This window comes from Phyllopteryx taeniolatus, chromosome 18 (genome assembly GCF_024500385.1).
Source record: "Phyllopteryx taeniolatus isolate TA_2022b chromosome 18, UOR_Ptae_1.2, whole genome shotgun sequence".
Classification (NCBI taxonomy): domain Eukaryota; kingdom Metazoa; phylum Chordata; class Actinopteri; order Syngnathiformes; family Syngnathidae; genus Phyllopteryx; species Phyllopteryx taeniolatus.
Genome location: NC_084519.1, coordinates 3,300,525 through 3,324,802, shown reverse-complemented (window position 1 = coordinate 3,324,802; position 24,278 = coordinate 3,300,525). Strand labels below are relative to the sequence as shown.

The window sequence follows — 24,278 nt, the reverse complement described above, 5'->3', positions numbered from 1 at the left end:
ACTCACAAAAATGCTTGCAACTTTGTTTACTTTTTTTCAGGTTTTTATCAAATGCAGAATCCAATTCTTTAAAGAGAAAATCTAAATGTCTTTGGTCGATAAATATACTTTGTGTTGGATATATTCATATAATAGCCAGGAGCTCAACATATATGTAAATCTGTATCCTTTGGGGTAGAATTTTTAAAAAAAATTTTTATGTTGACTCGGCATGGCTCGTGCTAATTAGAGCCAACGAGCACCAGCTGTGGTCTCTTGTCACCTGCTATAAAAGCTCCTCGAGTCAGTCCTCTTAACAACTGTCACTGAAGTGATGGCTGTTGTTTGGCTCGTGGTTGTTTTGGTGCATGCCGTCTTGATGGATAAAGGTGGTTATTAGAATTTCTTGAACCATATTTGTGTTGGAAACAGAATGTTTGCATCTCTAAATACTGAAATGAGTTTGTGTCTGCAGGCCTTTGTTTTACAGCTGGGGTTAAACAAGGTCCATCCAATGCTCTGGTTCAAAAAGGTGTTCCAGGTGGGAGCATTATTCCATCAATCTATTTTCTATACTGCTTATCATCACTAGGGTTGTGGGCATGCTGTAGTCTATCTTTGGGTGAGATCTGTTTGTGATCTTAAGACTTGGTTTATTTGATACAGATGTGCCTCACTGATGTTTCACTTGAGTTTTTGGAACTTCTCCAGTCTTTGTTTTGGACTCTATTTTCACAACCTGGAATTGAGCCAAGGTACCCATTTTACTTTAGGAAAGTGTCTCTGTGTGTGTTATGCACTGAATAGTTCACGTTTAAATTTACTTGGTGTTAAATCACAGCCTGTTTAGTTCATTACTGAGCTTCAGTTATATGAGCAAAGTAGTCAAAATGTATTTGAGTAAATTCTAAAATCAAATGTAAAAAGTACTCCAAATAACCACCTGAGAAGAAGTATTCAGTAAAAAAAACTTTACAAATTTTTGTAAATCAGAGCTTGAGACATAACGTTCAAATTCAGATATTGCCCAACATAATTTATTGGTCTAGTGCAGTGATTCCAAACCAGTGTGCCGGGCACATTGGTGTTCTGTGAGCACTGTTCAGGTGTGCTATGGGAATTTTTGTTTACATTTTTTTTTTGAAACTTATTTTAAAATTATTTCCAAGAAATGTTTCTTTATTCTTCTATTTATGCCAGTGAGGCATAGTGACAGACGCAATGAATAAATGCTCTTCTATTAGATGACAGTAAGTATATACAGTAATGGATCTACTTTTTCTTACATTTTTGTTTGGTGTGCCGTGAAATATTTAAATTGTAAAATGTTCCTTGGCTTCATAAAGGTTGGAAGTCACTGGTCAAGCGTAACCAATGTAAACCACATAGCCCTGCTTTCACTATACATGGCAAACATTTTGTCACGGTTTTACAATCTTACATAGTATGGAAGGGGACCCCAACGTTATCACTGGGCAATTGTTTTGGCGAACACCAAAAGATACAGAACACAATTGTGTAAAAGCTTAGCGCTATGTATTCACAATTCAACAGTACGTAGTTCTCGTTACACATTTTTAGCAATTTTAAAATGCTAAAACTCCTGTTTACTTCCGCGCTAATTGAAGCAAATGTTGCAATCAAAGCTGTATCTCATATAGGGCCCCATGTCTCTCTATAGTTGTTTTTGGAAAAGTGATTAAAATCCTATCCCTCTGTTCTCTAGAATGCTTGCTACATTCAATAGGATGATCGTTCTTTGGCCTGGAGTGTTTAATCGGCTGGGAAGGGTTTTGTCAGGCCGAGCCCATGAGGCTCTGCCACCCTCGTGGGGTAAGGGGGTAGAGGGGGTTTTGGGTGGCGCCAAGGTTTTTGAGCTTAGCAGGGAAACGAGAGCCAGGTGAGAAGTCATGGCTTTTTCACCTTTTTAAGAAGGGGACAAAAGACCAGTGTGGGAGAATAAACCACAACTACTACTGAATTTTATCCTAAACTTGTGGGCTAAAACCCAGCACATCAAAATAATTCCCAGCTTTTGCATTGTCTCACACAAAATCGTAAACGAATGCAATGATAGTTTCCTTTGTTTGGTGGAGCATGTCACTTAGGTTCCATGATTGACAGTCGTGTCATCTGAGCTAAAACAATCATGTTCCTTTTAGACTTGGCAGTAGACATGTATTAGAAACGGTAATTGACGTCACGATATAAGCTTGGAACATTCATGCAGCGTTTGTATGTTTGAAAGCAGGAATGTAATGCACTAAATCTTGCAGTCATTGGAATTCAGCTTGCAGTGACTCTTAAGTACGAGCAGGCTTCACTCGTGCTCCACAACTGATCCCAGATCTGCTGCTTCACAGTAAGTAACCTTACTGGAGGTTAAAATGTCACCACAGGGCCTCTTGAAGAAGAAGAATCATCTTTTATTGTCATGAACATGCATGCATGCATGCACACGAAATTTGTTCTCTGCATTTAATCCATCACAGTGAACACATACACATGTTAGTGGAACACACTGGAGCAGGGAGCAGCTGAAGCGCCCGGGGAGCATTTCGGGGTATCGGTGTCTTGCTCAAGGACACCACAGACGTGAGTCCGGAGGATGTTGGCAGATGCTCCCGTCGGTGTTTTGAACCTAGGTCCCCCACGGTGGCAGGCGATGATCTTAACCATTGGGCCACGGCTGCCCTATGGTTCAAACTCTCCAGTGGGTTCATGGAAGGCCAGTTTAACTAATCCATTGTCTATTATTCTGAACTGCCACGTCGGTCATGAGGTTTTCAGAGTTTCGGTCATTTAGCTATCCACACTGAAAGGTCTTTATCGTGAAGTCACTGGGGGGGTGGGGGTTTATCTAGTTTTACTGGTACACTTGAGTTAAAATGTCCAGTGGTTTGTAGGCCTGGTCTGTTGGTTTAGGGTTCAGCGGTCGGAATGCAAAGGTCATGAGTTCGTGTGCCCTCAGTTAGATGAATCCTTTACATAGATTTAACAAATGGATGGCAGTTGTTGGAGAAAAACTGCTTTAGTCTATCACTCTTAATTTTGACTGACAACTAATGTAGGATTTTTCTCCCTTGTTGGGGCGTTGAAGGACAAATGGAACTTGATGACGATGTGAGCGACAATGTGAAGAACGACTCCTTCGGCCACAACATGAGCGGCAAGGGCCAAAAGAGCGACGCCTTCAGCCGCGACCAGCCGAGCCACAACATGAGCGGCAAGGGCCAAAAGAATGACGCCTTCAGCCACGACCAGCCGAGCCACAACATGAGCGGCAAGGGCCAACAGAACGACTACTTCAGCCACGACCAGCCGAGCCAGAACATGAGCGGCAAGGGCCAACAGAACGACGCCTTCAACCACGACCAGCCGAGCCACAACGTGAGCGGCAAGGGTCAAAAGAATGACGCCTTCAGCCACGACCAGCCGAGCCACAACGTGAGCGGCAAGGGCCAAAAGAACGACGCCTTCAGCCACGACCAGCCGAGCCACAACATGAGCGGCAAGGGCCAAAAGAATGACGCCTTCAGCCACGACCAGCCGAGCCACAACATGAGCGGCAAGGGCCAACAGAACGACGCCTTCAGCCACGACCAGCCGAGCCACAACATGAGCGGCAAGGGCCAAAAGAACGACTCCTTCAGCCACGACATGAGCGGCAAGGGCCAAAAGAACGACTCCTTCAGCCACGACCAACCGAGCCACAACATGAGCGGCAAGGGCCAAAAGAATGACGCCTTCAGCCACGACCAGCCGAGCCACAACATGAGCGGCAAGGGCCAACAGAATGACTACTTCAGCCACGACCAGCCGAGCCACAACATGAGCGGCAAGGGCCAAAAGAACGACGCCTTCAGCCACGACCAGCCGAGCCACAACGTGAGTGGCAAGGGCCAAAAGAACGACGCCTTCAGCCACGACCAGCCGAGCCACAACGTGAGCGGCAAGGGCCAAAAGAACGACGCCTTCAGCCACGACCAGCCGAGCCACAACGTGAGCGGCAAGGGCCAAAAGAACGACGACTTCAGCCACGACCAGCCGAGCCACAACGTGAGCGGCAAGGGCCAAAAGAACGACGCCTTCAGCCACGACCAGCCGAGCCACAACGTGAGCGGCAAGGGCCAAAAGAACGACGCCTTCAGCCACGACCAGCCGAGCCACAACGTGAGCGGCAAGGGCCAAAAGAACGACGCCTTCAGCCACGACCAGCCGAGCCACAACGTGAGCGGCAAGGGCCAAAAGAACGACGCCTTCAGCCACGACCAGCCGAGCCACAACGTGAGCGGCAAGGGCCAAAAGAACGACGCCTTCAGCCACGACCAGCCGAGCCACAACGTGAGCGGCAAGGGCCAAAAGAACGACGCCTTCAGCCACGACCAGCCGAGCCACAACTTGAGCGGCAAGGGCCAAAAGAACGACGCCTTCAGCCACGACCAGCCGAGCCACAACATGAGCGGCAAGGGCCAACAGAACGACGCCTTCAGCCACGACCAGCCGAGCCACAACATGAGCGGCAAGGGCCAAAAGAACGACGCCTTCAGCCACGACCAGCCGAGCCACAACGTGAGCGGCAAGGGCCAAAAGAACGACGCCTTCAGCCACGACCAGCCGAGCCACAACGTGAGCGGCAAGGGCCAAAAGAACGACGCCTTCAGCCACGACCAGCCGAGCCACAACGTGAGCGGCAAGGACCAACAGAACGACGCCTTCAGCCACGACCAGCCGAGCCACAACATGAGCGGCAAGGGCCAAAAGAACGACGCCTTCAGCCACGACCAGCCGAGCCACAACATGAGCGGCAAGGGCCAACAGAACGATGCCTTCAGCCACGACCAGAGTGAGCATCTTCAAATGTCTGATGACATGAGCAACAGCTACCAGAATGACAGAATGGATGATGGTGTGTTCACTGTGAATGTTTGAAGTGTACAGTTGTCCTGATGGTTGTAGCATGATTGAAGGCATTGTTCTGTTTCATGTAACATCTGTCTGACAATTAAAACATTTTACCTTAATACTATTTTTGGGAAAAACTGTTTCAAGTGATTGTGTATGCTAAAAAGAATGCTAGACTACAGGTACATGGGAGTATTGTGGAAATGTTTCAGTATAAAACGAATCCATCAGTTTGCAAATGCCAAGGGGATGAAAAAGGTGACAAAATATTTTGGGGGGGATCCCATAGTCTTTGCAGAGACTATTTTTGGATTTGAACAAATTAAGCAATCTGGAAGAGGTACGATGAGGCAAAAAAAAAATTTCGTGTAGAGAAACTTTATTTACACTGCTTAAGTAGATGTCGATTTACAAACTTAAAATTAAATTTCTTATTTTTTTGTTCTGGCCTCCAGCTTGAGCCAGGGCAAACTCCACCTGATGCCTGCTTCAAGCTGTGCCACACAAATGGCATCCTCTTTAAGCACTCTCATTCTGGAAAAGAATTGGCTCAAATCATTGTTCCACTTCATTTTTTCACTATTACAACTTCAAAAGCTAATCCCAAATGCATCCTCCCGGAAAATAAGTACAATGTGTTACAGTTTTTATTGGCCATTTCTGAATTTGAAGTTCATTCTGTTGTGACACAATCCTTAGAGCTCCATTGCTTAATGTTAAACACTAACATGAGTAAAATTAAGGTAACTGTATCCGTTTTTCCTCATGAAGAAAAAATGTACTAGTGGATAGACTCTTCGCCGATGTAACGTGTGCTTCGAGGTTCCACTTGGGACCACAACCAGTGCCACGAGCCGCAGCACCTCAATGCGAAAAGACCAGCGCAACAAATACGACATTTCTGATCTGGTGAGCAAAATTGTTGCTTAAACGTAAGAGTTGCAATAGCGGCTGTCCGCTCCAGAGGTGGGTAGAGTAGCTATACATTGTCCTCAAGTAAGAGTACTGTTACTTGACAATGTGACTTGAGTAAATATTATCCAGCCATTTAATTTTCCATACCGCTTCTCCTCACAAGGGTCGCGGGCATGCTGGAGCCTATCCCAGCTATCTTCGGGCGAGAGGTGTGGTACACCCTGAACTGGTCACCAGTCAATTGCAGGGCACATAGAAACAACCATTCACGTTCACCTACAGGCAATTTGGAGTCTTCAATCAACCTACCATGCATGCTTTTAGTATGTGGGAGGAAACTGGCATGCCTGGAGAAAGCCCACATAGGCACGGGGAGAACATGGAAACTCCACACAGGCAGGGCCTGGATTTGAACCCCGGTCCTCAGAACTGTGAGGCAGATGTGCTAACCAGTCGTCCACCAAGTAAATCATAGTCCTCCAAAAAATTACTTGAGTAAGAGTAAAAAGAGAAAATATTCAGTACTGAGTAAATCGTAACAAGATTTTTTTATTTTTTACTACAGCATGAACATCAATAAAAAATGTAATACAAAATAAAATGTGAATGTACACAAACTGATGTTGCTGTTTATGTGTGCCCTGCGATTGGCTGGCAACCAGTTCAGGGTGTACCCCGCCTCCTGCCCGATGATAGCTGGGATAGGCTCCAGCACGCCCGCGATCCGAGTGAGGAGAAGCGGCTCAGAAAATGGATGGATGGATGATTCGAATGATTCAGTACAATCAAAAGAACTGCCGTGCCCATCATGAGTTACTTATCCAAAGCACGGGCGCACAGGCGGAACCCCAGGCCAATGTGCTCGCATATTAGTCCGCCGCAGAGTAATATTCACAATTACATCTGTGTGTGGATGGTGGATGTGTGGAATGGATCTACCTGCCAGTGTTCAAGGAATACGAAACAGCATTTGATGACAGCGACCGAGACCACCCCCCAGGAAAAATTCATCGGATCTTTACGATATACATAAATGGCCTATTCTGAGTTCAAAACAGCGAATTTCACCGAAAGGCGACTGATTTGCATGTATGCTATACATTACCATGCTTCCTCGACTATAATCATGACTCACAAAAATGCTTGCAACTTTGTTTACTTTTTTTCAGGTTTTTATCAAATGCAGAATCCAATTCTTTAAAGAGAAAATCTAAATGTCTTTGGTCGATAAATATACTTTGTGTTGGATATATTCATATAATAGCCAGGAGCTCAACATATATGTAAATCTGTATCCTTTGGGGTAGAATTTTAAAAAATTTTTTTTATGTTGACTCGGCATGGCTCGTGCTAATTAGAGCCAACGAGCACCAGCTGTGGTCTCTTGTCACCTGCTATAAAAGCTCCTCGAGTCAGTCCTCTTAACAACTGTCACTGAAGTGATGGCTGTTGTTTGGCTCGTGGTTGTTTTGGTGCATGCCGTCTTGCTGGATAAAGGTGGTTATTAGAATTTCTTGAACCGTATTTGTGTTGGAAACAGAATGTTTGCATCTCTAAATACTGAAATGAGTTTGTGTCTGCAGGCCTTTGTTTTACAGCTGGGGTTAAACAAGGTCCATCCAATGCTCTGGTTCAAAAAGGTGTTCCAGGTGGGAGCATTATTCCATCAATCTATTTTCTATACTGCTTATCATCACTAGGGTTGTGGGCATGCTGTAGTCTATCTTTGGGTGAGATCTGTTTGTGATCTTAAGACTTGGTTTATTTGATACAGATGTGCCTCACTGATGTTTCACTTGAGTTTTTGGAACTTCTCCAGTCTTTGTTTTGGACTCTATTTTCACAACCTGGAATTGAGCCAAGGTACCCATTTTACTTTAGGAAAGTGTCTCTGTGTGTGTTATGCACTGAATAGTTCACGTTTAAATTTACTTGGTGTTAAATCACAGCCTGTTTAGTTCATTACTGAGCTTCAGTTATATGAGCAAAGTAGTCGAAATGTATTTGAGTAAATTCTAAAATCAAATGTAAAAAGTACTCCAAATAACCACCTGAGAAGAAGTATTCAGTAAAAAAAACTTTACAAATTTTTGTAAATCAGAGCTTGAGACATAATGTTCAAATTCAGATATTGCCCAACATAATTTATTGGTCTAGTGCAGTGATTCCAAACCAGTGTGCCGGGCACATTGGTGTTCTGTGAGCACTGTTCAGGTGTGCTATGGGAATTTTTGTTTACATTTTTTTTTTGAAACTTATTTTAAAATTATTTCCAAGAAATGTTTCTTTATTCTTCTATTTATGCCAGTGAGGCATAGTGACAGACGCAATGAATAAATGCTCTTCTATTAGATGACAGTAAGTATATACAGTAATGGATCTACTTTTTCTTACATTTTTGTTTGGTGTGCCGTGAAATATTTAAATTGTAAAATGTTCCTTGGCTTCATAAAGGTTGGAAGTCACTGGTCAAGCGTAACCAATGTAAACCACATAGCCCTGCTTTCACTATACATGGCAAACATTTTGTCACGGTTTTACAATCTTACATAGTATGGAAGGGGACCCCAACGTTATCACTGGGCAATTGTTTTGGCGAACACCAAAAGATACAGAACACAATTGTGTAAAAGCTTAGCGCTATGTATTCACAATTCAACAGTACGTAGTTCTCGTTACACATTTTTAGCAATTTTAAAATGCTAAAACTCCTGTTTACTTCCGCGCTAATTGAAGCAAATGTTGCAATCAAAGCTGTATCTCATATAGGGCCCCATGTCTCTCTATAGTTGTTTTTGGAAAAGTGATTAAAATCCTATCCCTCTGTTCTCTAGAATGCTTGCTACATTCAATAGGATGATCGTTCTTTGGCCTGGAGTGTTTAATCGGCTGGGAAGGGTTTTGTCAGGCCGAGCCCATGAGGCTCTGCCACCCTCGTGGGGTAAGGGGGTAGAGGGGGTTTTGGGTGGCGCCAAGGTTTTTGAGCTTAGCAGGGAAACGAGAGCCAGGTGAGAAGTCATGGCTTTTTCACCTTTTTAAGAAGGGGACAAAAGACCAGTGTGGGAGAATAAACCACAACTACTACTGAATTTTATCCTAAACTTGTGGGCTAAAACCCAGCACATCAAAATAATTCCCAGCTTTTGCATTGTCTCACACAAAATCGTAAACGAATGCAATGATAGTTTCCTTTGTTTGGTGGAGCATGTCACTTAGGTTCCATGATTGACAGTCGTGTCATCTGAGCTAAAACAATCATGTTCCTTTTAGACTTGGCAGTAGACATGTATTAGAAACGGTAATTGACGTCACGATATAAGCTTGGAACATTCATGCAGCGTTTGTATGTTTGAAAGCAGGAATGTAATGCACTAAATCTTGCAGTCATTGGAATTCAGCTTGCAGTGACTCTTAAGTACGAGCAGGCTTCACTCGTGCTCCACAACTGATCCCAGATCTGCTGCTTCACAGTAAGTAACCTTACTGGAGGTTAAAATGTCACCACAGGGCCTCTTGAAGAAGAAGAATCATCTTTTATTGTCATGAACATGCATGCATGCATGCACACGAAATTTGTTCTCTGCATTTAATCCATCACAGTGAACACATACACATGTTAGTGGAACACACTGGAGCAGGGAGCAGCTGAAGCGCCCGGGGAGCATTTCGGGGTATCGGTGTCTTGCTCAAGGACACCACAGACGTGAGTCCGGAGGATGTTGGCAGATGCTCCCGTCGGTGTTTTGAACCTAGGTCCCCCACGGTGGCAGGCGATGATCTTAACCATTGGGCCACGGCTGCCCTATGGTTCAAACTCTCCAGTGGGTTCATGGAAGGCCAGTTTAACTAATCCATTGTCTATTATTCTGAACTGCCACGTCGGTCATGAGGTTTTCAGAGTTTCGGTCATTTAGCTATCCACACTGAAAGGTCTTTATCGTGAAGTCACTGGGGGGGTGGGGGTTTATCTAGTTTTACTGGTACACTTGAGTTAAAATGTCCAGTGGTTTGTAGGCCTGGTCTGTTGGTTTAGGGTTCAGGGGTCGGAATGCAAAGGTCATGAGTTCGTGTGCCCTCAGTTAGATGAATCCTTTACATAGATTTAACAAATGGATGGCAGTTGTTGGAGAAAAACTGCTTTAGTCTATCACTCTTAATTTTGACTGACAACTAATGTAGGATTTTTCTCCCTTGTTGGGGCGTTGAAGGACAAATGGAACTTGATGACAATGTGAAGAACGACTCCTTCGGCCACAACATGAGCGGCAAGGGCCAAAAGAGCGACGCCTTCAGCCGCGACCAGCCGAGCCACAACATGAGCGGCAAGGGCCAAAAGAATGACGCCTTCAGCCACGACCAGCCGAGCCACAACATGAGCGGCAAGGGCCAACAGAACGACTACTTCAGCCACGACCAGCCGAGCCAGAACATGAGCGGCAAGGGCCAACAGAACGACGCCTTCAACCACGACCAGCCGAGCCACAACATGAGCGGCAAGGGCCAAAAGAACGACGCCTTCAGCCACGACCAGCCGAGCCACAACATGAGCGGCAAGGGCCAACAGAACGACTACTTCAGCCACGACCAGCCGAGCCACAACATGAGCGGCAAAGGCCAAAAGAACGACGCCTTCAGCCACGACCAGCCGAGCCACAACGTGAGCGGCAAGGGCCAAAAGAACGACGCCTTCAGCCACGACCAGCCGAGCCACAACGTGAGCGGCAAGGGCCAAAAGAGCGACGCCTTCAGCCACGACCAGCCGAGCCACAACGTGAGCGGCAAGGGCCAAAAGAACGACGCCTTCAGCCACGACCAGCCGAGCCACAACGTGAGTGGCAAGGGCCAAAAGAACGACGCTTTCAGCCACGACCAGCCGAGCCACAACGTGAGCGGCAAGGGCCAAAAGAACGACGTCTTCAGCCACGACCAGCCGAGCCACAACGTGAGCGGCAAAGGCCAAAAGAACGACGTCTTCAGCCACGACCAGCCGAGCCACAACGTGAGCGGCAAAGGCCAAAAGAACGACGCCTTCAGCCACGACCAGCCGAGCCACAACGTGAGCGGCAAGGGCCAAAAGAACGACGCCTTCAGCCACGACCAGCCGAGCCACAACGTGAGCGGCAAGGGCCAAAAGAACGACGCCTTCAGCCACGACCAGCCGAGCCACAACATGAGCGGCAAGGGCCAAAAGAACGACGCCTTCAGCCACGACCAGCCGAGCCACAACATGAGCGGCAAGGGCCAAAAGAACGACGCCTTCAGCCACGACCAGCCGAGCCACAACGTGAGCGGCAAGGGCCAAAAGAATGACGCCTTCAGCCACGACCAGCCGAGCCACAACTTGAGCGGCAAGGGCCAACAGAACGACTACTTCAGCCACGACCAGCCGAGCCACAACATGAGCGGCAAGGGCCAAAAGAACGACGCCTTCAGCCACGACCAGCCGAGCCACAACATGAGCGGCAAGGGCCAAAAGAACGATGCCTTCAGCCACGACCAGCCGAGCCACAACATGAGCGGCAAGGGCCAAAAGAACGACGCCTTCAGCCACGACCATCCGAGCCACAACGTGAGCGGCAAGGGCCAAAAGAACGACGCCTTCAGCCACGACCAGCCGAGCCACAACATGAGCGGCAAGGGCCAAAAGAATGACGCCTTCAGCCACGACCAGCCGAGCCACAACATGAGCGGCAAGGGCCAACAGAACGACGCCTTCAGCCACGACCAGCCGAGCCACAACATGAGCGGCAAGGGCCAACAGAACGATGCCTTCAGCCACGACCAGAGTGAGCATCTTCAAATGTCTGATGACATGAGCAACAGCTACCAGAATGACAGAATGGATGATGGTGTGTTCACTGTGAATGTTTGAAGTGTACAGTTGTCCTGATGGTTGTAGCATGATTGAAGGCATTGTTCTGTTTCATGTAACATCTGTCTGACAATTAAAACATTTTACCTTAATACTATTTTTGGGAAAAACTGTTTCAAGTGATTGCGTATGCTAAAAAGAATGCTAGACTACAGGTACATGGGAGTATTGTGGAAATGTTTCAGTATAAAATGAATCCATCAGTTTGCAAATGCCAAGGGGATGAAAAAGGTGACAAAATATTTTGGGGGGGGGATCCCATAGTCTTTGCAGAGAATATTTTTGGATTTGAACAAATTAAGCAATCTGGAAGAGGTACGATGAGGCAAAAAAAAAATAGTCGAAACTTTATTTACACTGCTCAAGTACATGTTGATTTACAAACTTAAAATTTAATTTCTTATTTTTTTGTTCTGGCCTCCAGCTTGAGCCAGGGCAATCTCCACCTGATGCCTGCTTCAAGCTGTGCCACACAAATGGCATCCTCTTTAAGCACTCTCATTCTGGAAAAGAATTGGCTCAAATCATTGTTCCACTTCATTTTTTCACTATTACAACTTCAAAAGCTAATCCCAAATGCATCCTCCCGGAAAATAAGTACAATGCGTTACAGTTTTTATTGGCCATTTCTGAATTTGAAGTTCATTCTGTTGTGACACAATCCTTAGAGCGCCATTGCTTAATGTTAAACACTAACATGAGTAAAATTAAGGTAACTGTATCCGTTTTTCCTCATGGAGAAAAAATTTACTAGTGGATAGACTCTTCGCGGATGTAACGTGTGCTTCGAGGTTCCACTTGGGACCACAACCAGTGCCACGAGCCGCAGCACCTCAATGCGAAAAGACCAGCGCAACAAATACGACATTTCTGATCTGGTGAGCAAAATTGTTGCTTAAACGTAAGAGTTGCAATAGCGGCTGTCCGCTCCAGAGGTGGGTAGAGTAGCTATACATTGTCCTCAAGTAAGAGTACTGTTACTTGACAATGTGACTTGAGTAAATATTATCCAGCCATTTAATTTTCCATACCGCTTCTCCTCACAAGGGTCGCGGGCATGCTGGAGCCTATCCCAGCTATCTTCGGGCGAGAGGTGTGGTACACCCTGAACTGGTCACCAGTCAATTGCAGGGCACATAGAAACAACCATTCACGTTCACCTACAGGCAATTTGGAGTCTTCAATCAACCTACCATGCATGCTTTTAGTATGTGGGAGGAAACTGGCATGCCTGGAGAAAGCCCACATAGGCACGGGGAGAACATGGAAACTCCACACAGGCAGGGCCTGGATTTGAACCCCGGTCCTCAGAACTGTGAGGCAGATGTGCTAACCAGTCGTCCACCAAGTAAATCATAGTCCTCCAAAAAATTACTTGAGTAAGAGTAAAAAGAGAAAATATTCAGTACTGAGTAAATCGTAACAAGATTTTTTTATTTTTTACTACAGCATGAACATCAATAAAAAATTAAATACAAAATAAAATGTGAATGTACACAAACTGATGTTGCTGTTTATGTGTGCCCTGCGATTGGCTGGCAACCAGTTCAGGGTGTACCCCCCCTCCTGCCCGATGATAGCTGGGATAGGCTCCAGCACGCCCGCGATCCGAGTGAGGAGAAGCGGCTCAGAAAATGGATGGATGGATGATTCGAATGATTCAGTACAATCAAAAGAACTGCCGTGCCCATCATGAGTTACTTATCCAAAGCACGGGCGCACAGGCGGAACCCCAGGCCAATGTGCTCGCATATTAGTCCGCCGCAGAGTAATATTCACAATTACATCTGTGTGTGGATGGTGGATGTGTGGAATGGATCTACCTGCCAGTGTTCAAGGAATACGAAACAGCATTTGATGACAGCGACCGAGACCACCCCCCAGGAAAAATTCATCGGATCTATACGATATACATAAATGGCCTATTCTGAGTTCAAAACAGCGAATTTCACCGAAAGGCGACTGATTTGCATGTATGCTATACATTACCATGCTTCCTCGACTATAATCATGACTCACAAAAATGCTTGCAACTTTGTTTACTTTTTTTCAGGTTTTTATCAAATGCAGAATCCAATTCTTTAAAGAGAAAATCTAAATGTCTTTGGTTGATAAATATACTTTGTGTTGGATATATTCATATAATAGCCAGGAGCTCAACATATATGTAAATCTGTATCCTTTGGGGTAGAATTTTTAAAAAAATTTTTATGTTGACTCGGCATGGCTCGTGCTAATTAGAGCCAACGAGCACCAGCTGTGGTCTCTTGTCACCTGCTATAAAAGCTCCTCGAGTCAGTCCTCTTAACAACTGTCACTGAAGTTATGGCTGTTGTTTGGCTCGTGGTTGTTTTGGTGCATGCCGTCTTGATGGATAAAGGTAGTTATTAGAATTTCTTGAACCATATTTGTGTTGGAAACAGAATGTTTGCATCTCTAAATACTGAAATGAGTTTGTGTCTGCAGGCCTTTGTTTTACAGCTGGGGTTAAACAAGGTCCATCCAATGCTCTGGTTCAAAAAGGTGTTCCAGGTGGGAGCATTATTCCATCAATCTATTTTCTATACTGCTTATCGTCACTAGGGTTGTGGGCATGCTGTAGTCTATCCTAGCTATCTTTGGGTGAGATCTGTTTGTGATCTTAAGACTTGGTTTATTTGATACAGATGTGCCTCACTGATGTTTCACTTGAGTTTTTGGAACTTCTCCATTCTTTGTTTTGGACTCTATTTTCACAACCTGGAATTGAGCCAAACCAGTGTGCCGGGCACATTGGTGTTCTGTGAGCACTGTTCAGGTGTGCTATGGGAATTTTTGTTTACATTTTTTTTTTAAACTTATTTTAAAATTATTTCCAAGAAATGTTTCTTTATTCTATTTATGCCAGTGAGGCATAGTGACAGACGCAATGAATAAATGCTCTTCTATTAGATGACAGTAAGTATAAACAGTAATGGATCTACTTTTTCTTACATTTTTGTTTGGTGTGCCGTGAAATATTTAAATTGTAAAATGTTCCTTGGCTTCATAAAGGTTGGAAGTCACTGGTCAAGCGTAACCAATGTAAACCACATAGCCCTGCTTTCACTATACATGGCAAACATTTTGTCACGGTTTTACAATCTTACATAGTATGGAAGGGGACCCCAACGTTATCACTGGGCAATTGTTTTGGCCACAACCAAAAGATACAGAACACAATTGTGTAAAAGCTTAGCGCTATGTATTCACAATTCAACAGTACGTAGTTCTCGTTACACATTTTTAGCAATTTTAAAATGCTAAAACTCCTGTTTACTTCTGCGATAATTGAAGCAAATGTTGCAATCAAAGCTGTATCTCATATAGGGCCCCATGTCTCTCTTTTCTCTAGAATGCTTGTGACATTCAATAGGATGATCGTTCTTTGGCCTGGAGTGTTTAATCGGCTGGGAAGGGTTTTGTCAGGCCGAGCCCATGTGGCTCTGCCACCCTCGTGGGGTAAGGGGGTAGAGGAGGTTTTGGGTGGTGCCAAGGTTTTTGAGCTTAGCAGGGAAACAAGAGCCAGGTGAGAAGTCATGGCTTTTTCACCTTTTTAAGAAGGGGACAAAAGACCAGTGTGGGAGAATAAACAACTACTACTGAATTTCATCCTAAACTTGTGGGTTAAAACCCAGCACATCAAAATAATTCCCAGCTTTTGCATTGTCTCACACAAAATCGTTAACGAATGCAATGATAGTTTCCTTTGTTTGGTGGAGCATGTCACTTAGGTTCCATGATTGACAGCCGTGTCATCTGAGCTAAAACATGTTCTTTTTAGACTTGGCAGTAGACATGTATAAGAAACGGTAATTGACGTCACGATATAAGCTTGGAACATTCATGCAGCGTTTGTTTGAAAGCAGGAATTTAATGCACTAAATATTGCAGTCAATGGAATTCAGCTTGCAGTGACTCTTAAGTACGAGCAGGCTTCACTCGTGCTCCACAGCTGATCCCAGATCTGCTGCTTCACAGTAAGTAACCTTACTGGAGGTTAAAATGTCACCACAGGGCCTCTTCAAACTCTCCAGTGGGTTCATGGAAGGCCAGTTTAACTAATCCATTGTCCATTATTCTGAACTGCCACGTTGGTCATGAGGTTTTCAGAGTTTCGGTCATTTAGCTATCCACACTGAAAGGTCTATCGTGAAGTCACTGGGGGGGTGGGGGTTTATCTAGTTTTACTGGTACACTTGAGTTAAAATGTCCAGTGGTTTGTAGGCCTGGTCTGTTGGCTTAGGGTTCAGGGGTCGGAATGCAAAGGTCATGAGTTCGTGTGCCCTTAGTTAGATGAATCCTTAACATAGATTTAACAAATGGATGGCAGTTGTTGGAGAAAAACTGCTTTAGTCTATCACTCTTAATTTTGACTGACAACTAATGTAGGATTTTTCTCCCTTGTTGGGGCGTTGAAGGACAAATGGGACTTGATGACGATGTGAGCGACAATGTGAAGAACGACTTCTTCGGCCACAACATGAGCGGCAAGGGCCAACAGAACGACTCCTACAGCCACAAGAGCGGCAAGGGCCAAAAGAACGACTCCTTCAGCCACGACCAGCCGAGCCATAACATGAGCGGCAAGGGCCAAAAGAACGACGCCTTCAGCCACGACCAGCCGAGCCAAAACATGAGCGGCAAGGGCCAAAAGAATGACGCCTTCAGCCACGACCAGCCGAGCCACAACATGAGCGGCAAGGGCCAACAGAACGACTACTTCAGCCACGACCAGCCGAGCCAGAACATGAGCGGCAAGGGCCAACAGAACGACTCCTTCAACCACGACCAGCCGAGCCACAACATGAGCGGCAAGGGCCAAAAGAACGACGCCTTCAGCCACGACCAGCCGAGCCACAACATGAGCGGCAAGGGCCAAAAGAATGACGCCTTCAGCCGCGACCAGCCGAGCCACAACATGAGCGGCAAGGGCCAACAGAACGACTACTTCAGCCACGACCAGCCGAGCCACAACATGAGCGGCAAGGGCCAAAAGAACGACGCCTTCAGCCACGACCAGCCGAGCCACAACATGAGCGGCAAGGGCCAAAAGAACGACGCCTTCAGCCACGACCAGCCGAGCCACAACGTGAGCGGCAAGGGCCAAAAGAATGACGCCTTCAGCCACGACCAGCCGAGCCACAACGTGAGCGGCAAGGGCCAAAAGAACGACGCCTTCAGCCACGACCAGCCGAGCCACAACATGAGCGGCAAGGGCCAACAGAACGACGCCTTCAGCCACGACCAGCCGAGCCACAACATGAGCGGCAAGGGCCAAAAGAACGACGCCTTCAGCCACGACCAGCCGAGCCACAACATGAGGGGCAAGGGCCAAAAGAACGACGCCTTCAGCCACGACCAGCCGAGCCACAACGTGAGCGGCAAGGGCCAAAAGAACGACGCCTTCAGCCACGACCAGCCGAGCCACAACGTGAGCGGCAAGGGCCAAAAGAACGACGCCTTCAGCCACGACCAGCCGAGCCACAACGTGAGCGGCAAGGGCCAAAAGAACGACGCCTTCAGCCACGACCAGCCGAGCCACAACATGAGCGGCAAGGGCCAAAAGAAAGACGCCTTCAGCCACGACCAGCCGAGCCACAACATGAGCGGCAAGGGCCAACAGAACGACGCCTTCAGCCACGACCAGCCGAGCCACAACATGAGCGGCAAGGGCCAACAGAACGATGCCTTCAGCCACGACCAGAGTGAGCATCTTCAAATGTCTGATGACATGAGCAACAGCTACCAGAATGACAGAATGGATGATGGTGTGTTCACTGTGAATGTTTGAAGTGTACAGTTGTCCTGATGGTTGTAGCATGATTGAAGGCATTGTTCTGTTTCATCTAACATCTGTCTGACAATTAAAACATTTTACCTTAATACTATTTTTGGGAAAAACTGTTCAAGTGATTGCGTATGCTAAAAAGAATGCTAGACTACAGGTACATGGGAGTATTGTGGAAATGTTTCAGTATAAAATGAATCCATCAGTTTGCAAATGCCAAGGGGATGAAAAAGGTGACAAAATATTTTGGGGGGGGGGATCCCATAGTCTTTGCAGAGAATATTTTTGGATTTGAACAAATTAAGCAATCTGGAAGAGGTACGATGAGGCAAAAAAAAAATAGTCGAAACTTTATTTACACTGCTCAAGTACATGTTGATTTACAAACTTAAAATTTAATTTCTTATTTTTTTGTTCTGGCCTCCAGCTTGAGCCAGGGCAATCTCCACCTGATGCCTGCTTCAAGCTGTGCCACACAAATGGCATCCTCTTTAAGCACTCTCATTCTGGAAAAGAATTGGCTCAAATCATTGTTCCACTTCATTTTTTCACTATTACAACTTCAAAAGCTAATCCCAAATGCATCCTCCCGGAAAATAAGTACAATGCGTTACAGTTTTTATTGGCTATTTCTGAATTTGAAGTTCATTCTGTTGTGACACAATCCTTAGAGCGCCATTGCTTAATGTTAAACACTAACATGAGTAAAATTAAGGTAACTGTATCCGTTTTTCCTCATGGAGAAAAAATGTACTAGTGGATAGACTCTTCGCGGATGTAACGTGTGCTTCGAGGTTCCACGTGGGACCACAACCAGTGCCACGAGCCGCAGCACCTCAATGCGAAAAGACCAGCGCAACAAATACGACATTTCTGATCTGGTGAGCAAAATTGTTGCTTAAACGTAAGAGTTGCAATAGCGGCTCTCCGCTCCAGAGGTGGGTAGAGTAGCTATACATTGTCCTCAAGTAAGAGTACTGTTACTTGACAATGTGACTTGAGTAAATATTATCCAGCCATTTAATTTTCCATACCGCTTCTCCTCACAAGGGTCGCGGGCATGCTGGAGCCTATCCCAGCTATCTTCGGGCGAGAGGTGTGGTACACCCTGAACTGGTCACCAGTCAATTGCAGGGCACATAGAAACAACCATTCACGTTCACCTACAGGCAATTTGGAGTCTTCAATCAACCTACCATGCATGCTTTTAGTATGTGGGAGGAAACTGGCATGCCTGGAGAAAGCCCACATAGGCACGGGGAGAACATGGAAACTCCACACAGGCAGGGCCTGGATTTGAACCCCGGTCCTCAGAACTGTGAGGCAGATGTGCTAACCAGTCGTCCACCAAGTAAATCATAGTCCTCCAAAAAATTACTTGAGTAAGAGTAAAAAGAGAAAATATTCAGTACTGAGTAAATCGTAACAAGATTTTTTTATTTTTTACTACAGCATGAACATCAATAAAAAATTAAATACAAAATAAAATGTGAATGTACACAAACTGATGTTGCTGTTTATGTGTGCCCTGCGATTGGCTGGCAACCAGTTCAGGGTGTACCCCGCCTCCTGCCCGATGATAGCTGGGATAGGCTCCAGCACGCCCGCGATCCGAGTGAGGAGAAGCGGCTCAGAAAATGGATGGATGGATGATTCGAATGATTCAGTACAATCAAAAGAACTGCCGTGCCCATCATGAGTTACTTATCCAAAGCACGGGCGCACAGGCGGAACCCCAGGCCAATGTGCTCGCATATTAGTCCGCCGCAGAGTAATATTCACAATTACATCTGTGTGTGGATGGTGGATGTGTGGAATGGATCTACCTGCCAGTGTTCAAGGAATACGAAACAGCATTTGATGACAGCGACCGAGACCACCCCCCAGGAAAAATTCATCGGATCTATACGATATACATAAATGGCCTATTCTGAGTTCAAAACAGCGAATTTCACCGAAAGGCGACTGATTTGCATGTATGCTATACATTACCATGCTTCCTCGACTATAATCATGACTCACAAAAATGCTTGCAACTTTGTTTACTTTTTTTCAGGTTTTTATCAAATGCAGAATCCAATTCTTTAAAGAGAAAATCTAAATGTCTTTGGTCGATAAATATACTTTGTGTTGGATATATTCATATAATAGCCAGGAGCTCAACATATATGTAAATCTGTATCCTTTGGGGTAGAATTTTTAAAAAAATTTTTTATGTTGACTCGGCATGGCTCGTGCTAATTAGAGCCAACGAGCACCAGCTGTGGTCTCTTGTCACCTGCTATAAAAGCTCCTCGAGTCAGTCCTCTTAACAACTGTCACTGAAGTTATGGCTGTTGTTTGGCTCGTGGTTGTTTTGGTGCATGCCGTCTTGATGGATAAAGGTAGTTATTAAAATTTCTTGAACCATATTTGTGTTGGAAACAGAATGTTTGCATCTTTAAATACTGAAATGAGTTTGTGTCTGCAGGCCTTTGTTTTACAGCTGGGGTTAAACAAGGTCCATCCAATGCTCTGGTTCAAAAAGGTGTTCCAGGTGGGAGCATTATTCCATCAATCTATTTTCTATACTGCTTATCGTCACTAGGGTTGTGGGCATGCTGTAGTCTATCCTAGCTATCTTTGGGTGAGATCTGTTTGTGATCTTAAGACTTGGTTTATTTGATACAGATGTGCCTCACTGATGTTTCACTTGAGTTTTTGGAACTTCTCCATTCTTTGTTTTGGACTCTATTTTCACAACCTGGAATTGAGCCAAACCAGTGTGCCGGGCACATTGGTGTTCTGTGAGCACTGTTCAGGTGTGCTATGGGAATTTTTGTTTACATTTTTTTTTTAAACTTATTTTAAAATTATTTCCAAGAAATGTTTCTTTATTCTATTTATGCCAGTGAGGCATAGTGACAGACGCAATGAATAAATGCTCTTCTATTAGATGACAGTAAGTATAAACAGTAATGGATCTACTTTTTCTTACATTTTTGTTTGGTGTGCCGTGAAATATTTAAATTGTAAAATGTTCCTTGGCTTCATAAAGGTTGGAAGTCACTGGTCAAGCGTAACCAATGTAAACCACATAGCCCTGCTTTCACTATACATGGCAAACATTTTGTCACGGTTTTACAATCTTACATAGTATGGAAGGGGACCCCAACGTTATCACTGGGCAATTGTTTTGGCCACAACCAAAAGATACAGAACACAATTGTGTAAAAGCTTAGCGCTATGTATTCACAATTCAACAGTACGTAGTTCTCGTTACACATTTTTAGCAATTTTAAAATGCTAAAACTCCTGTTTACTTCTGCGATAATTGAAGCAAATGTTGCAATCAAAGCTGTATCTCATATAGGGCCCCATGTCTCTCTTTTCTCTAGAATGCTTGTGACATTCAATAGGATGATCGTTCTTTGGCCTGGAGTGTTTAATCGGCTGGGAAGGGTTTTGTCAGGCCGAGCCCATGTGGCTCTGCCACCCTCGTGGGGTAAGGGGGTAGAGGAGGTTTTGGGTGGTGCCAAGGTTTTTGAGCTTAGCAGGGAAACAAGAGCCAGGTGAGAAGTCATGGCTTTTTCACCTTTTTAAGAAGGGGACAAAAGACCAGTGTGGGAGAATAAACAACTACTACTGAATTTCATCCTAAACTTGTGGGTTAAAACCCAGCACATCAAAATAATTCCCAGCTTTTGCATTGTCTCACACAAAATCGTTAACGAATGCAATGATAGTTTCCTTTGTTTGGTGGAGCATGTCACTTAGGTTCCATGATTGACAGCCGTGTCATCTGAGCTAAAACATGTTCTTTTTAGACTTGGCAGTAGACATGTATAAGAAACGGTAATTGACGTCACGATATAAGCTTGGAACATTCATGCAGCGTTTGTTTGAAAGCAGGAATTTAATGCACTAAATATTGCAGTCAATGGAATTCAGCTTGCAGTGACTCTTAAGTACGAGCAGGCTTCACTCGTGCTCCACAGCTGATCCCAGATCTGCTGCTTCACAGTAAGTAACCTTACTGGAGGTTAAAATGTCACCACAGGGCCTCTTCAAACTCTCCAGTGGGTTCATGGAAGGCCAGTTTAACTAATCCATTGTCCATTATTCTGAACTGCCACGTTGGTCATGAGGTTTTCAGAGTTTCGGTCATTTAGCTATCCACACTGAAAGGTCTATCGTGAAGTCACTGGGGGGGTGGGGGTTTATCTAGTTTTACTGGTACACTTGAGTTAAAATGTCCAGTGGTTTGTAGGCCTGGTCTGTTGGCTTAGGGTTCAGGGGTCGGAATGCAAAGGTCATGAGTTCGTGTGCCCTTAGTTAGATGAATCCTTAACATAGATTTAACAAATGGATGGCAGTTGTTGGAGAAAAACTGCTTTAGTCTATCACTCTTAATTTTGACTGACAACTAATGTAGGATTTTTCTCCCTTGTTGGGGCGTTGAAGGACAAATGGGACTTGATGACGATGTGAGCGACAATGTGAAGAACGACTTCTTCGGCCACAACATGAGCGGCAAGGGCCAACAGAACGACTCCTACAGCCACAAGAGCGGCAAGGGCCAAAAGAACGACTCCTTCAGCCACGACCAGCCGAGCCATAACATGAGCGGCAAGGGCCAAAAGAACGACGCCTTCAGCCACGACCAGCCGAGCCAAAACATGAGCGGCAAGGGCCAAAAGAATGACGCCTTCAGCCACGACCAGCCGAGCCACAACATGAGCGGCAAGGGCCAACAGAACGACTACTTCAGCCACGACCAACCGAGCCAGAACATGAGCGGCAAGGGCCAACAGAACGACTCCTTCAACCACGACCAGCCGAGCCACAACATGAGCGGCAAGGGCCAAAAGAACGACGCCTTCAGCCACGACCAGCCGAGCCACAACATGAGCGGCAAGGGCCAAAAGAATGACGCCTTCAGCCGCGACCAGCCGAGCCACAACATGAGCGGCAAGGGCCAACAGAACGACTACTTCAGCCACGACCAGCCGAGCCACAACATGAGCGGCAAGGGCCAAAAGAACGACGCCTTCAGCCACGACCAGCCGAGCCACAACATGAGCGGCAAGGGCCAAAAGAACGACGCCTTCAGCCACGACCAGCCGAGCCACAACGTGAGCGGCAAGGGCCAAAAGAATGACGCCTTCAGCCACGACCAGCCGAGCCACAACGTGAGCGGCAAGGGCCAAAAGAACGACGCCTTCAGCCACGACCAGCCGAGCCACAACATGAGCGGCAAGGGCCAACAGAACGACGCCTTCAGCCACGACCAGCCGAGCCACAACATGAGCGGCAAGGGCCAAAAGAACGACGCCTTCAGCCACGACCAGCCGAGCCACAACATGAGGGGCAAGGGCCAAAAGAACGACTCCTTCAGCCACGACCAGCCGAGCCACAACGTGAGCGGCAAGGGCCAAAAGAACGACGCCTTCAGCCACGACCAGCCGAGCCACAACGTGAGCGGCAAGGGCCAAAAGAACGACGCCTTCAGCCACGACCAGCCGAGCCACAACGTGAGCGGCAAGGGCCAAAAGAACGACGCCTTCAGCCACGACCAGCCGAGCCACAACATGAGCGGCAAGGGCCAAAAGAAAGACGCCTTCAGCCACGACCAGCCGAGCCACAACATGAGCGGCAAGGGCCAACAGAACGACGCCTTCAGCTACGACCAGCCGAGCCACAACATGAGCGGCAAGGGCCAACAGAACGATGCCTTCAGCCACGACCAGAGTGAGCATCTTCAAATGTCTGACATGAGCAACAGCTACCAGAATGACAGAATGGATGATGGTGTGTTCACTGTGAATGTTTGAAGTGTACAGTTGTCCTGATGGTTGTAGCATGATTGAAGGCATTGTTCTGTTTCATCTAACATCTGTCTGACAATTAAAACATTTTACCTTAATACTATTTTTGGGAAAAACTTTCAAGTGATTGCGTATGCTAAAAAGAATGCTAGACTACAGGTAAATGGGAGTATTGTGGAAATGTTTCAGTATAAAATGAATCAGTTTGCAAATGCCAAGGGGATGAAAAAGGTGACAAAATATTTTGGGGGGGGGGATCCCATAGTCTTTGCAGAGAATATTTTTGGATTTGAACAAATTAAGCAATCTGGAAGAGGTACGATGAGGCAAAAAAAAAATAGTCGAAACTTTATTTACACTGCTCAAGTACATGTTGATTTACAAACTTAAAATTTAATTTCTTATTTTTTTGTTCTGGCCTCCAGCTTGAGCCAGGGCAATCTCCACCTGATGCCTGCTTCAAGCTGTGCCACACAAATGGCATCCTCTTTAAGCACTCTCATTCTGGAAAAGAATTGGCTCAAATCATTGTTCCACTTCATTTTTTCACTATTACAACTTCAAAAGCTAATCCCAAATGCATCCTCCCGGAAAATAAGTACAATGCGTTACAGTTTTTATTGGCTATTTCTGAATTTGAAGTTCATTCTGTTGTGACACAATCCTTAGAGCGCCATTGCTTAATGTTAAACACTAACATGAGTAAAATTAAGGTAACTGTATCCGTTTTTCCTCATGGAGAAAAAATGTACTAGTGGATAGACTCTTCGCGGATGTAACGTGTGCTTCGAGGTTCCACGTGGGACCACAACCAGTGCCACGAGCCGCAGCACCTCAATGCGAAAAGACCAGCGCAACAAATACGACATTTCTGATCTGGTGAGCAAAATTGTTGCTTAAACGTAAGAGTTGCAATAGCGGCTCTCCGCTCCAGAGGTGGGTAGAGTAGCTATACATTGTCCTCAAGTAAGAGTACTGTTACTTGACAATG

General features: G+C 45.7%; 5 protein-coding genes across 9 annotated transcripts in view; 4 read left to right on the top strand and 1 right to left on the bottom strand.

Moving 5' to 3' along the window:
• The window catches only part of LOC133467910 (uncharacterized), a 152,851-nt gene that overhangs the window by 71,542 nt on the left and 57,031 nt on the right, over positions 1 to 24,278 (bottom strand). The window lies entirely within an intron of this gene.
• On the top strand, positions 232 to 5,008 carry LOC133467911 (LIM domain-containing protein A-like). 2 transcript variants are annotated; one of them, XM_061753072.1, is made up of 4 exons: positions 232 to 368; positions 455 to 520; positions 646 to 734; positions 3,080 to 5,008. In XM_061753072.1, exons 3-4 carry the CDS (start codon positions 659 to 661, stop codon positions 4,909 to 4,911), a joined length of 1,908 nt encoding a protein of 635 aa, XP_061609056.1. In that variant the 5' UTR covers positions 232 to 368; positions 455 to 520; positions 646 to 658; the 3' UTR covers positions 4,912 to 5,008. The 2 variants fall into 2 exon arrangements, with proteins under 2 accessions (XP_061609056.1, XP_061609055.1); XM_061753071.1 differs by lacking the exon at positions 646 to 734.
• Positions 7,179 to 11,768, top strand: LOC133467913 (filaggrin-2-like). 2 transcript variants are annotated; one of them, XM_061753077.1, is made up of 4 exons: positions 7,234 to 7,296; positions 7,383 to 7,448; positions 7,574 to 7,662; positions 10,008 to 11,768. In XM_061753077.1, the coding sequence occupies exons 3-4, from the start codon at positions 7,587 to 7,589 to the stop codon at positions 11,669 to 11,671; spliced, it is 1,740 nt and encodes a 579-aa protein (XP_061609061.1). In that variant the 5' UTR covers positions 7,234 to 7,296; positions 7,383 to 7,448; positions 7,574 to 7,586; the 3' UTR covers positions 11,672 to 11,768. The 2 variants fall into 2 exon arrangements, with proteins under 2 accessions (XP_061609060.1, XP_061609061.1); XM_061753076.1 differs by lacking the exon at positions 7,574 to 7,662 and having other exon boundaries at positions 7,179 to 7,296.
• On the top strand, positions 13,918 to 17,580 carry LOC133467914 (hornerin-like). Its single transcript, XM_061753079.1, has 3 exons — positions 13,918 to 14,051; positions 14,138 to 14,203; positions 16,111 to 17,580. The coding sequence occupies exons 1-3, from the start codon at positions 13,997 to 13,999 to the stop codon at positions 17,481 to 17,483; spliced, it is 1,494 nt and encodes a 497-aa protein (XP_061609063.1). The 5' UTR covers positions 13,918 to 13,996; the 3' UTR covers positions 17,484 to 17,580.
• LOC133467915 (hornerin-like) lies at positions 19,731 to 23,390 on the top strand. The gene is made up of 3 exons (XM_061753080.1): positions 19,731 to 19,864; positions 19,951 to 20,016; positions 21,924 to 23,390. Exons 1-3 carry the CDS (start codon positions 19,810 to 19,812, stop codon positions 23,291 to 23,293), a joined length of 1,491 nt encoding a protein of 496 aa, XP_061609064.1. The 5' UTR covers positions 19,731 to 19,809; the 3' UTR covers positions 23,294 to 23,390.